At 53.0% G+C, this 14,621-nt stretch overlaps 1 protein-coding gene across 1 annotated transcript; it reads left to right on the forward strand.

Moving 5' to 3' along the window:
• The first annotated feature begins 680 nt into the window (after positions 1 to 680).
• PRR18 (proline rich 18) lies at positions 681 to 1,706 on the forward strand. Its single transcript, XM_061207551.1, has 2 exons — positions 681 to 753; positions 851 to 1,706. The coding sequence occupies exon 2, from the start codon at positions 882 to 884 to the stop codon at positions 1,704 to 1,706; it is 825 nt and encodes a 274-aa protein (XP_061063534.1). The 5' UTR covers positions 681 to 753; positions 851 to 881.
• The last annotated feature ends 12,915 nt before the right edge of the window (positions 1,707 to 14,621 follow it).

Here is a 14,621-nt window from a genome sequence, read left to right on the forward strand (position 1 = left end):
TTCATTCTGAACCACTGTTGCAGCAATAAATACTCTACTTTGCTCACAGGAATCACTCCTGAAAAGAACTTAATGTCAGGTATTTCCTATATCATGATTTAACTGAAACTGGCCTATTTTGCCTATTCAAGGAAAACTAGGTTTTTAATTTTAAAATGTCTTTCAGCAGTGGCATCAACATCATATAAAAACAAAAGCAGGAAGATTCCCTGAAATGTCTTTTCCCCACCTCTGAGCTCCAGCCAGCTTTCTCCTCCGATACCGGACTGCGAGGCCGGCCCGGCCAGAGGTACCACCCGCCGCCGCCGCCGCCTTGCCCACCATCTTAAAGGCACCGAGAGGCTGCTCAGGATTTTCTCTCCAACGTGCAAGGACTCCGCCTAGGGCTTAGGACACGCCCGGTTCTCCCCGCCTCTGGTGGATTAAGCTGGCGGTGGAAGGCCAGCTGGGGAGCCTCGCCCGGTCCAGTCGCTCGTGACACCAGCCGGGCGCAGCGGCTCCTCGCCCCGCCGCGTCCTCGGCCACCGCGCTCGGCTCCTCCTCCCGCCGGCGCGTCTGGTTCGGCGTGGCCCGGGCGGCCGGTGCTGTGCCCGCCGTGCCGGGCGAGGAGACCCGAGTCGGGGCAGAGCCCCCGGCCCCGGAAGGGAGGGAGGAAGGAAGGAGGGACGGAAGGAGGGAGGGGTGCCTTGGCGTGAAGCCCTGGGTGTGGGCGCCGGGACGTGAGGAAGCCGGAGATGCTGCCGCCGGACCGAGGTGGGTGCGGAGCGAGGACGAGGGCCCGACCCCGGCCACCCACCGGGAGGGCGCCGGGCCCCGCGCACCGAGACTAAAGCCGCCCCTCTCCTTCCAGGGCGCTGACGACCCGCCGGCCTGGCAGCACCATGCCGTTCCCGCCCCTGCCGCCGCCGCCGCCCACCCCGGCCCCGGGGGTCCCCGCCGCGCGCCCGCCGCCCCGGAAGCCGGGCGCCCCCCGCAAGGCGGCCGTGCCCGCCTGCGCCCCGCCGGGGCCCTTGCCGCCCGCCGCGGCCGCGGAGAAGAAGAGGCGGCCCCCCGAGCGACCCCCGGTGCTGCTGTCCAGCTCCTGGCCCTCCGCCACCCTGAAGAGGCCGCCGGCCCGCCGCGCCCCCGGCCCGGCCTCCCCGCGCGCCCCGCCCCCGACCGCGCCCGGCCGCCCGCGCGCCCCGGCCCCGTGCGCCCCCCGGCCGGCCGGCTCCGGCGACGGCCCCGCGGGGGCCGCCACCTCCGGGGCCGGGCCCGACGCCGCCCTGCGCTTCTCCCTGAGCCTCACGCCCGAGGCCGTGCTGGTCATCCAGCGGCGCCACCTGGAGAAGCAGCTGCTGGCGCGGCCCCGTCGGGCGGCGCCCGCGCCCTCGGCCGACGCCGGGCGCTCGCTCGCCCCCTGCCCCCGGGCCCGGGCCGCAGGCCTCGGCCGCCGCCCGCCCCTGCCCGGCGCCCCGCTGCTGCCCGGGGGCCTGCAGGGCCCCGACCCCGGCCCGCGGCCCGCGGACCTGCGGCCGCTGCTCAAGGTGTCGCTGCTCAACGAGCGGCACAAGTACGACGACGTGGAGTACGAGGAGGAGGCCGCGGCCGCCGACGAGGGCCTGGTGCGCAAGTGCACCGAGTGGCTGCGCGGCGTGGAGTCGGCGGCCGCCGCGCGCGACCGGGCGGGGCCCCTGGACGCGCTGCCGCACCTGAGCTCGCTGTGACCGCGCCCCCGGGGACACTCGGCCTCGCTGACGCCCCCGCGCCCCTCCCGGGAGCCGAGGGGCCCACGCGGGACACGGCCCGCCTCGCCGACCCCGCGGCCCACCTCCCGCGGGGGGCGGACGGCCGCCGACCTCTCCCTGCCGCACGCCGGGGCCTGCGGGTCTGCTGTCTGCACCTGCGGGCCTCTTCCACGCCCACAGGTGTCCTCGGGGCTCGTGGCGGGGGCGGGGGGTGAGCGGGGGTGAAGGTGCCTCTCAGCTCCCACTCCTAAGGTTCGCGTAGGTCCCGGAGACCCTCCGCGGGGCGCGGGCCCCTGTCTGTGGGTGTCGCTCTGCGGGTGCGCGACGCCAGGTGCAGTGGGTGACAGCCACGTGTGGGTGCGGGGCGAACCAGGAGGGTGGCCGTCTGGTGCAGAGCTGGACACGGTGCTGCACTTAGGATTTTGTTTCTCCTGAGTAGAAACATGTCCCGGAGACTGGAAGGTCTGGGGGCTCAAGTGAACCGAACTTCCCAACGGGAAGGGGGAGGGTAGTGACCACCAGGAAGGTCCGCCTGGAGAGTGGGCGCTGTGACGGGCACAGTGCCCTGCGGTCACAACACTGACTCGTGGGGGCTTTCAAGCCCACGTACACACACACTCACACATGCTTACCCTCACACACACGCACTCAGCTCTCACACTCACATACTCGTGCTCTCACGCACACTTACACACCTCACACTCATGCTCCTACGTGCACACATGCTCACACATCCTCACACTGGTTCACATGGATGCTCTTGCCCGCAATGCTCTCTCCACTCACAAACCTCACGCGCGCGCGCACACACACGACTTTCTGAAGCACAGCTGCGGGAATTGTTTTCAGCGTCTGGGGTAAGGTGTGAGCCGGAGCGAGGCTTGGCTTCTGGAAAATGCATCCTCTGTACTTGAAGGGCTGCTCACAAATGTCTTTTGTGCTACGGAAAGGAAGGGTAGCCAGAGGGAGGGGGCAAAGTGCAGAGAGCTGGACCCAGACGCAGGACAAGATGTGCCGGGCCAGAGAGCCACTTGTTTAGGGAGAAAGTGGGGACTGCAGAGCAGATATGTGTGTTTTCAGTATTTTTAATCGCTGTGGCAAAATCAGTGACATGGTGGCTTTGTACAGTTGTATGTAGTGATTTGAGAAAAGGGAATTTCTATTATTTGAACAAAGGGTAAGACTCCTCTGCCTTTCAGGAGTCACTCTTCCCCACTAACTCCAGGCTGATTTCTAGATTTTTTTTTTCCATGCATCTATTTCCTTGAAGGTTGAGAAGGGGGGAAAATGTTATAATCAGATAAATCTGGTTAGAGAAGAGTGTAATGTATTACCTCAATTTTGGACTTATTTTGTAAGAGTTAATAACTAGCTTAATGTTTATCTCAGACTTTAATGTGTCAAGTCGATTATATTTACATTGAAGCTTTACATTTTTAAAAACCAGTTTGTATTTTTCTTGTGGAGATCTCTGCTCTAATCTCGCTCTCTCGTGCCAGGCACAAATCTAGGTAGACACGGAGCATCTAATTTTGTGGGAGCTAGATCACCCGCCAGATGAGATGCAAAACCAAATACCCCATCCACTGAATAGCTTGCCTCCTGTTTGAATGCACAGAGCTAGACTGTCTTTTATTTTAAGTGAGTGTATTACTACCAGAGAGGCAAAGTCAGCAATCGTTCGGAGGTGAAATTAAGACACGTGTCTCGTGAATGCTCTGGGCACCCCCGGTGGCGTCTGCAGAGCTGGGTCCTGGGGGAGAAACGAAAGCTCGTTCTGGACGTCAACCAGCAGGTTGAGAGTGAACTGTGAGTTCAAGGTGGGCAGAGTCGTAACTTGGTCTCATTTGCACTTAGTGCAAATACCGGTGATTAAGAGGCCCAGGGTCCTGCCCATCGTGACAATAACATTTTAAAGACTTTCCTAAAGGAATCGATGTTTGCAGAGCGTCTTTCTGCATCTGCCCGTGTGTGTCTGGGTCCTGCTGCTGGTCATGCGTGGTCTCTGTGCCCCTGTGTTATCCTTTGTTTCCCTCTCCTCACCCTCCCCCCTTCTCTGGGCTCCTAGCCCCATCTCGCTCTTAACTGGCCGCAGTAAGACACCACGCACATTTTTCTCCCTTGTGACGTCGGGTAGAGTTGTGTGCCTTGTTCTTCACTTTAAAAGCAGATGTGTGGAACATTTATATTACGCTGGTTGACAACCCTCAGTAAAAAGCGAGAAAGGTTCTACACATGACACGTGATGTCTGTTCATGTTGTAATTGATGTTTTGAGGATGTTTTCTAAGTCACTGCGCTGCAGCTTCTTAATGCTTAAATAAAGGAGAAATTTGATGACTGTATTTCTTTTTAGGAGGATATTAAACAGTGGTCAGGAAGAGATCTCCAAGGTATTTAGAGGTCTTCTGAGGGAATTCCCTGGCGGTCCAGTGGTTAGGACTCTGCACTTTCACTGCCGAGGGCGAAGGTTCGATCCCTGGTCAGGGAACTAAGATCCCACAAGCTGCGCAGCGAGGCCAAATAAATAAATAAATAAAGTTCATCTGAGATGGTGTCTCCGTGGTGCTGCCCCACCTGGGGCTCTGGAATTTCCAGGGGTTGGCAAAGGGTCGTTGGCCTTAATTGCTGCCAGCAGTGACCAGGATTTTAATAATTCTAATGCTAGTCAAAGAGTATTGTAATAAGGTTGGCAACAGTACTTAACCTCCTGTCGTGTCACCAACCCCCCCATGAAAGCTATATTCAAATATACTCCTAAGAATATGTTGCAGAGCGTCTTGCTGGAAAGCAGATGCGTCTTTTCCGGAAATAGCAGATGCCGGAAATCAGAAAATTCAGTTTTGTGGTTTCACGAGAAATGATACAATTCTGTGGAAGGAAGGTGGTGATCTGTGGGATCTGGTTATATTAAACTGACTCTGAAATTGTAATTTTGTACCTTTGATGTTAGCATGGAAATTTCCGCCAACTGTGAAATGAGCAGTAAAAACACTTGCGTGTTATAGACCTGCACACAAACGCCTTGTCACCAGTGAGGTGCCCAGAGTGGCCTGGTTCAGACCAGCATTGCCTTTGTCCAGATGCTGACCGGGGAAGAGGGCTGCCGTTCCCGTGGCCTGGCATGGTGGCCCTGTGCTCAGCTTAGAGACTGAGCACCTCCCCAGTGTGGTCCAGGAGAATGTTCATTTGGAGGTTAAAGGTGGCCCAAGGAGCCTTCGAGCCTGCTGTTCTTTGTCAGCCATCTCTCATTAAATTTCTGCGTCTCCATCTCTTAAGTGTTACAGGGATAAGAGGACACAGTGGATCCTGGGAAGGATTATGCTGAGGTGTGTGTGAAGCATTTGGGACCACACGGTACGTCCCCAGCTCAAGGTCAGCTGTAATTACTACTTCAAAGAATCTTTACTCGCCAAAAACATGATTCTCTGGCACTTATGTGTGCAAAGTCAAAACCCTCCCTGGCTACAGTATTCTGAGATTTTTCTCTCTAACCATTTAATGCACATGTGTGGCGAGGGCTAAAGATTTATTTCCCTGAGGAGTTTAAAATAAAAACCTGTCTTGTGGTTCACCTCCTTATTTCAGACTTATTTCAAGCTGAACACAAAATTTAGCTCTGAGCTTCCTGGTAGCAAAGACAAAATTTAAAGTAGTGAGCTGTTAATTTCTATATCTAATAACAAGACACACTAACACATTACAAGAGACAAACCTTTTCTTAGAGAAAACTATTTCTGTGTTATGTATATATTTGTATTACATACAATATGGTAGACCGAATCCTTAAATGCAGTTTCCAGAAGATGCATAAATGTTCTTCATATTACTCTTAGTTCTTAATGAAAGCCAATGGGATAATTCAGTTGCATCCTCTCTCATGTTGGGCCATCCCACCTGATGGAGGTGGATTATATGGAAACCTGCAAAAAAAATAATAGAGAATCTTTAGGAAGTAGTTTTAGATCTGCTTAACTATTTAGCAACAACTAGCCTAAAACACCAGAAAATTGTCTGCAAATCAGTTCCCAAACTTTTAGGTCTCAAGACCAAAACTTTTAAGCATATTATGCTTAAAAGTTATTGAAGGAGGCCAAAGAGCTTAAATCTATGTAGATTATATTTCTATCAATACTTCTTGTATTAGAAATACAAGCCAAGACCCTAGAAGAATCTGGGGACCCTCAGAAGCCCCTGGAGGCCGCTTTGAGAACCACTCGTTTCCACCATGTGTATCATCAGTTCCTACTGCCTGTCATCTCTGCGGGGGGTGGAGGCCTACATCTGAAACCCTGGAGAAGCATTTGAAGACACAGACCATCCAGACCCCATCTAGACGTTCTAATTCAGCAGACCTCAGGTGGGGCCGGCTCAGACAGCAGGACCAGCTTCGGGGCAGCCCGGGGCCCAGCAGCCTCAGACGGCAGCTCTCGTGGGCTCTTGCTCCAGCAGAAGGGGACCCGGCAGCCGCGTGGCCTGCAGGGACCACAGTGGGCGACTCAGGCCGACTGCGTGGCGCCACCACTGCCGCAGCCCTTCTGCGTTATGAAACCCACGTGCAGTGTTAGATTCCCTCTGCCTGAAATGGCCGCAGTGCGCTCTACCTGGTGGAGACGCACAGGAGTAGACAGAGCCAGGCCTTGCGGCCTCTGCGGGATTCCCGGAGGGACCTTCCCACGTGCCCCACGTGGAGCCTCCGCAAGTAGGAGGCTCGGGATGCAGCGCCGGCTGCAAGGACACAGCAGCCTTCTCTCTATCTGCAGATGTAGAAAATGAGTCCTAGAGGGGAAAGCAGCTCACACCAGCACCTGTACCACCACCCAGTGGTAGAGCTGACCTCATAGCCAGGTCTCCGGATTCAACTTCTTAACCTTCACACAGAGGGTCTAGTGAGTGTGGAGGGCACGTGGGCGAGCGTGGGGAGGACCCTCACATGGTGCCCCTTCCGGGAACCTCCCTCGGTGGGTTTTGGGAATCCTGAATTTTCCATGGAGCATGGATTTAAAACCTTTTATAGACAAAGATCACACCAGAAATCAACAAAGTAGGACACTGACAATAGAGAAAACTTACAAAGCCCTAAGTTGGTTCTTTTTAAAGATTAGTTAAAATGAGAGACTTCCCTGGCAGTCCAGTGGTTTAGACTCCGAGCTTCCACAACAGGGGGCGCGGGTTCGAACCCTGGTCCGGGAACTAAGATCCTGCATGCCGTGCAGCGTGACCACAAAAAAAAAAAAAAAAAAAGCAGCGTCTAGTGTGACTGATCAAGAGGAAAAAAAAAAAAAAAAAGCACAAATTGCCAAGATCAGAAATAAGAGGAGGGATTTAACTGCAATCCCACAGATTTTAAAAGGGCAGTCAAACCGGGAGACAGAAGGAGTCCTGCCTTCCCACCCACCTCCAACAGTGCTGGTCAGAGCAGGCGCTAGCCAAGGTGTTCTCTTAGTGTTTATTAGTGTTAGGTGTTTATTTTAGAAAACGTTCCTTTCCAAGGTCAATATCTAGTTTGCCAAACAGTAAAAACAGCTGATATTTGCATGTCTGAGGCATAAATGTTTATTTTGCATTGTGATTCATTTGGGTGCAAGGAGGATTTTGCTTGTTTCCTTAAGCAAAAGATTAAACAGAAAGCCTCCAACATACAGTCACAAATACGCTGGAAAAAATAACTTCCCGTCTGCAGGGAGAGCCTGGTTTGCGGGCCACGTCATTCACAGTGTGGGGCCTCTCCTGTGCCCTGGGCATTCCCCCTCTCTTCCCTGGGGCTGCCCGGGCTCACTCTTCCCCCACAGCAGGCTGTGCTCTGTCGAGCCACTGGGTTTAGTCTCTGCCCTGGTCCCTGGTGCTGTGGATCTGCCTGCCCGCAGCCCTGTTTTGCCTTTTTATTGCATCAATAACAACACTAGCCTTCATTTTAGCGCTCTTACATTTATCACCAATTTGGATGAAACTCTTTGGCCAATTTTCTAGACAAAAGGGGCACCTGTGATGTGTCCCAAGCACTCAGGTATGAGTGGCGACAACCAAACTGTGGCCAGTGCCCCACGGGTGCTGGGGCGGCAGAGGGGGGTGTGCCCACCCCTCCCCCCGGCTGCTGTGTCCCATGCCCACAGGGAAGCATCCAGGGAAGTCTGCCCGGGACGCCTCCTGACCTGGACTCTGTAGTTTCACGAGTTAGTTTCACTCTGTAGTTTCACGAGTCCGGGGGCCACACCCTCCAAGTTATGATGCTTGTGAGGTGTTAACAGACAGTCACCTGAGACCCACGGGTGTGTCACACAGCGGAGGGATTGGGATGGGGTGACATGGTCTCCAGGCCAAAAACATGAAAACCTTCTCCCAGGGACTTGCTGAAAAGGCGCTCTTAGAAGAAACCAACTTTCTGGGTGAAAGAGAAAGCAGACCCTGAGGGAGACTCAGTGACCCTGAGGGTCTCTGTGTCCAGGTGTCACACGGTGATGCCGGTGGGCTGGCAGCACCGAGCCCAGTGCCTGGCCCATCCCTGGTCCCCACGTTCTCAGTGACCTCTTCGGTCACTGCCTTCCCGGCTTCCCCCTCTGGACCAGGGCGATGGGAGCTCCGGCCGGGGGACCGGGCCTGGCACGTGGTGATGTGGTGCTCGCCTTTACTGGGCACAGACCCCTGAACATGACCCCGCTGACTGCAGCACCACACCAGCAGAGAAGGCCCAGCCAGAGAGTTCTGGAACAATCTCTTAGTGGTGGGGACAGGCCTTCCAACAAAGGGCTCACTCATGACCAAGCACAGCCAGCACCCACTGCTGTGCTGTCCCGGGGCCTGCAGAGAAACGCCACGGGTGATGCGAGGGCCAACGACAGACAATCAGATGATTTCATCCTTGTTATAAAGCACAGCTGTTCCGGGCAGACTGACCGGCAGACGCCCACCGCCCCACGGTGGAAGCCACGTTAGGAGATTGTTTCAACCGCGTTCCTCACTTTCCGTCTCCACAGAAGGCATGTCTGAAAGTCAGGGGCACCTTTTCAAGGACGCCTGTCTGTTCTCAGAGCCTAGCAGCTCCTGGCAGAAATTACACCCGCTCTTCCACTAACAACAGAATATTTGACCAAATTTTAGAAAAAATGCCCTCAAAATGTTAAATATGCAGCACAAAGAGAAGGGACCCCTCATGGGTAGAGAGGAAAGACGAACAGACGTCCGGACAAAAACGGAGTTGTGATTACATGAGTGAGTGATGCTTCGCCATTTGTGGTCTTCTAGCTGCACGGACCTTTGTTCAAGAATCACCAGTAGATCCCCGTTAGGAAAGTAAATGAGCTGGGAAATGGCCAGAGTCGGCCTGGTGTACGGCTGCTCCGCCCCGCCCCGTCACGGAGCTAAGCGTGCACGCGCTTGCTGTCAGTGGCGTGAAGATTCTAGTTCTGCCCTAAAACGCAGATAAGTCTACATACAGCTGTGCGTGCAAGGCCAACAGGAGGTGGCCCGTTTGCTCCAGGACAAGCTGTGGGATTTTTTCTTCCGGGGCGGGGGTGGGGGGTGGGAACAGGATGCATCTGAGGAGGTGGAGGGTGGGCGGAGCGGGAGGGCCGGGAGAGATGGGATGCAGGATACGGGCAGCGGGGTCCACTGTCGCTGTCGTGTCTGCCAGACCTGCAGCAGGGGCAGGAGAAAGCCGGTGAGCAGAGAGGGGGTGGGCCCACCGGGGGCGGGCTTTGTAATGCGCCCAGGGGTCCCCGTGGCCCACCCTCCTGGGCAGTGCACAGGCCAGGCCCCCTCCAAAACCTCCCTCGTTCTCATCCTCCGGGTCCGAGCAAACCCGCCAAAGCTTAAGACGGTTCTGATTCCTCTCTACGGGAAGCACCCTCAGAGTCCGTTTTTAAGGAAACACACCCAAATCAGTACCATGACATCATTGTTCAAACATATATTTGAGCGTAAGACATGTTTGGGGGCCCCATTCACGGGAGGGGCGTGAACAGAAGCTCCGTGCACGCCTGCTGGCGGGGTGCCCGCCTTGGAGCACGAACACCACATGTGCTCAGATGCTGGCCCACTGGCCGGGGTGACTGGTATGTCCCGGGCGGCTCTTTCCTTCTACACAACAGCACAGTGAGCCTGGCTGTGCCTCAGAGCCCCGACTGTCCGTTAACTCTGAAGAACCATGAACACCCCACACTGAACCGCAGAGAAGGAAGGGCTTGTTCGCTCAGCTGGGGCCGCAGAGCCCACTGTTTCCAGAACGTGACTGCTGACTCTGGTCGGTATCGTTGCTCGTTCAAGAGATCAGGAGCCCCGGGCTCAGTACCGTGGATGCCCACCCAGGGCACGTGCCATCGTGGTGTGCTGGTGCTACCGGGGCACACCCAGGGGTCTTTGGGGGACCTTGAACGGGTCACGCAGATTTACTCCTGGCACCGCTGAGCTGTGAGTGGTGTGCTCTAGTGGGTTATGCTGACCTGGCTCATGTTCATTTCCCGGTGGCGCTGGAAGGACCCAGAAGCTGTCCCACGTACCGCCTGCAATCCCAGATACGTGATGGAGACAGCAATTCCCCCACGTCAACTGAACAGCAGGCATCGCACGGGAGGATGATTCAGTCACAGCTTGCTTTATCAGATTTTTTAAAATTATAAAATTACACATGCTGATCGTGACCAAAGATACCAGATTCTTAAAGAAAAAGTTAGGAGTCCGTGTCCCCAGAATGAACCCAGACTGGGTTCCTTCCAGCTTTCTCCACTCGACCTCAGGTTTGCTGTTATCTCTGCTGCTGGGGATACTACACTGCGCATTTTGCAAAATTAAAAAAACTGAAGACAGATGAAAGTATGTGTTTTTCTTTTTTAAAAAAAGCTTATTAAAAATATTCATCTGATATTAGAAAAAAAGACTCCCCCATTTGCCCATCAAAAGACTTTGATGGTTACAGGTGTGACTCAAAGGGGCCCCGGGACCCAGCCATGAGTCACCAAAACCCTAGGCAAACGTGCTGGTGGTTGTCAAGGTCTCAGCCACTGGGATGCAAACTGCCAGGACAGCGGGCTGTTTGAACAGCTGCCCTGGCCGTACTTCCCTGGGGGCCTCATCCGCACCTGTCGGAGGAGATGGAGGGGAATGCAGTTGCACCATCACCACACCCACCAACTCTGGGCTTTCCAGGGACGTTCTGCTTCACTGAGATTCTTCCCCCACGTCGACTTTACTTCCGGTTGGGAGAAATCGAGGGCCACTGCCCAGGTCAGGCATCTTTCATTTTTCTTCCTCCTCTTGTCTCCTCTGCCGGCTGGAAGGATCCAGAAGGCCCCGAAGTACTCCTCCATAGTAGCCTCTTCCAGCTCATTGCAAATAAATAAGGGACGCTTCAGTGCACAATAAACACAAAGGGAGGAAATGATCGCCTTTATTCAGAATTCTCTCTGTGTCTTGGTCAAATAATAATATCTTAAAATAACAAAACCACAATAAAGAATGAGCCCAGGGCAGAGTACATACCTGAGCTTGTGGATTAAAGCCACCATGGAAACGATCGTAAACAGGAAAACCTCTCCCAACATCTCCACAGTCCCGACTTCTCAAGAAGTTGGTTTTATTTGTATATCAACTAATTAGACTGCAGAACCCTCTTCATTTGGCTTTTCCTTTCTCAAAAAACTTAGTATCTTATAAAAGCTTACGATCAAGTACACAGTTTATAATTTACAGTGAACAGAAATACTAGATTTCCCCGCATAGCTATGCAATATTAAAATCAAAAAAATAAAAGATCAGTTGGGAGCAAAGAAGAAGGGAAGGCTCCCCGTGATCGCGTGATCTTGGTCAAAAAGATTAATTCTCTCTTGTCGTCCCTTTTCTTATTTTCTTCAAGCAGGGAAAGAAATAAGATTTAAACAAAAGTATTTCATGCATTATGTGCTTGGAATTAAATATCAGTTCAAATTTGAACACTGCTGTGGTTCAAATTTAAATTGGGGTTTAATTCTAAGGATGAAAGAGTTTGGATTAACCCTTCCCTAATCTTCCTGTTGCTTTGGAAGTCAGGAAGAACCAGGTTTTTCCCCTTAATTAAGATCTGAAGGCCCTGACTGGCCTTCTCAACTCCTATAAATGCATTTATTCATACTGTACTCATATTTAACTCCCACCTTAAGTGTGAGGGTCCGAGGAGATTTTAAAGGACAGATGCTAACGTAGGGGCAGAGGCTGGGAGCTGCTCTGCGCAGGCGCCTGGCTCTGCCCCTCAGGGCTGTCCTAGAGCGGGCAGTTCAACGCCTGGGGCCCCCTTCAGGTCAGGGTCACCCCCAGCGGCTCTCCCGCTGCGCTCGTTCTAATGAAAGCAGATGTCACTGTCACACTTGACATCTCAGTGCCACCTCCAAGCTGGAGCCGTCCCCGCACCCGCAGCAGAGTTACCTCCCTTTCTGCCCTGCTCTCCCCTGACGTGGGCCGTATTCTGCCTTGAGTTGGAGCTATTTTTGCACCGTTCTCTTCTCCCCTCTTAGACACATCCCCGCTGAGGGCAGGAGCTGAGAAGCTGTGATTCATCGCGACACACAATACCGGTCCTGTGACACTTGCTTGAACGTTGTCAGTGTGTAAAAATGCCTCTTGAATGAGTGAATAGTGAATGAGTGAGTGAATGCCTTTTGATTAAATGAGCAATCCATCTGGCTCAATTCACTAATCAGAAATCGTTCCTACAACCCCCATAAAAGGGGACTCGGATTCTCCTTTCTCAGCACGTGGAGAAATCTACAGGCAGGTAGGACCACTGAGCAAACGCTTCCGGAGAATCAGGAATGAAACGGTGTTGCTCTGTTCACCCAGTTTTCTACCCACTAGTTCCGACCGTCCCTCTCATCTGTTAGAGTTTTAGGTGGGGGGGGGGGGGACTACCCATCACTGATAGACGTTAGCACTCCAGTTAGTACTTGAAAACTCGCCACGTTCACTCTTCAATTATCTTTCACATCCATCCTTACCTAAAGTATTAAGTAGCCAAATGAGATGGTGATCTGACGATTTCTCAACACGGCAGCAAGAAAGCTGGTAACTCAAAAATCAGTTCACTGGGAGCCCCTGTCCCAACCAGAGATGGGCAGACGAAGTGATGTCCTTTCTGCTAACAGGGTCGTGATGTGAGTGAGGGCTCCGGGCCCTGGGAAGGACAGGAGAATTTTGACTTTATTTCTTTGGTATTGGATCCTGCTAGAATTAACACTAGAATTCCTAGTTCATGGATTCCACTAGGCATAATCTGCAGCTCTGCTTGCCCCTGAGCGGCTGCCACAGTCTGCAAAATGTGGGGTTGCTCTGTGGCTTTCCAGCTGTTGGAAGTGACCAGTCAAGGGTTATTTGGGCAGGAACTACACACTCAGTCCAGTTATTAAATAAAAACAAACAACTTTTTAACTTTGGTTTTCACCATCCATAAGAGCAGTTAAATAGGGATATGGAGAAAGCAAAATCTACTTTTAGGGTTCTTTGGTTTCAAAAAATAGAAGCTAACTTTGCTTCAACATGAACAAAAAGAGAGTTCTGAGAAGGTTATGGGATCTGAAAAGAACGGAAGAGGGAGGGGTGAGAGACATCTGTGATGGAGACTGACAGGTACAAACTTCCAGCTTTAAAATAAACGAGCGGGGGCATGCACCGTACGGCATAGGGAATATAGTCAGTAATATTGGAGCAACTTTGTATGGCGACAGATGGTAACTAGACTTATCGTGGTGATCATTTTGTAATGCATAAAAATATAAAATCACTATGTTGTACACCTGCAACGAATACAATGTTGTAGGATTGTAAGTCAATTATACTTCAATGTAAAAAAAAATAGAAAGAATGGGAGGAAAAGCTGAGGAATCAGGCTTTGGAGAGGGTGGGACCAGAGCAGGCTCTGGGATCCGGGGCGCAGGCACTAATGGGGAGCCCGCCTTGGCTGACTCTGTGTCACTCCCTGCAGGATGCAGATTTTGGGGAGAAGACGGCTGTGGTTTGTCCTCACCCAGTGGGGGTGGGGAAGTGAGGATGTCTGCCCACAGAAGGGCAGGGTGGATGCCACCGGCCACTGTAACTCAGGGACGCAGAGCGCCTGCTCTGCACTGGGCACCTATGTGCATTGTCTCACGCGGTGACCACGGGCATTCACTCACCAGATCCAAACATGTGCCGGCACTGGTCTGAGAGCTGGGAGTGCATCACTGAACCTTGGCTCTGAATCCCCGGCTGCCTTTGCTGTATTTGGAGTTGAGCCCAGTCTTTCTCCCTATCGTGATAGTCTTGACCCTAATGCAATAGCCCCGAATAACATCTTCCTTACCGTTTTCACAAGTGCCAGAATAATATTTTCTTTAACACCACACACGGTATGTACATGAACTCATTTAATTATCTTGACATCCTTGTGAGGTAGGCGCTGTTTTGCAGACGTGAAGACTGAGGCCCAGAAAGGCTGCTCGGCTTGCCCACTGTCACACAGCAGTAAGCGTGGGAGTGAAGACTCAGCCTTGGCCAGTCTGCTCCTAACTGCTGCTACACATCCAGTCTCACAGGCTTTAAGGATGGAGGGAAGGGGGCTTGTAGCTTTATAATCGATAAAGAAATCCCCTTCCAAATGGCTCCATTTTTCTTTGAGTTGTTAGATCAGCGCTCTGCCCCGTAGAGGCCCGGGGACAAGGTCTGTGTGGGGTAACGGGAAGCATCCATCTGAGGGTAACTGATCACTCTTCCCAGCTGGAGTAAACAAATTTAAGTGCAAAAGGGAGGAACTTCAGATGTGTTTCCTGCCACCAGAACCTTCGCCTCTGCATGAATGTGGGTCCACTCAGAGCTTCCCCGCTCCCAAATCTGCCCAAGCCACACTCCTCACCCTCCTGCTGCCAGGATTCATGAAAGCACCTGAAAGGATGGAATG

The sequence above is a fragment of the Eubalaena glacialis genome, chromosome 12 (assembly GCF_028564815.1).
Source record: "Eubalaena glacialis isolate mEubGla1 chromosome 12, mEubGla1.1.hap2.+ XY, whole genome shotgun sequence".
Lineage (NCBI taxonomy): Eukaryota > Metazoa > Chordata > Mammalia > Artiodactyla > Balaenidae > Eubalaena > Eubalaena glacialis.

Coding starts and splice junctions, on each gene's coding strand:
- PRR18 (XM_061207551.1), top strand. CDS start 882: ATGCCGTTCCCGCCCCTGCCGCCGCCGCCGCCCACCCCGGCCCCGGGG.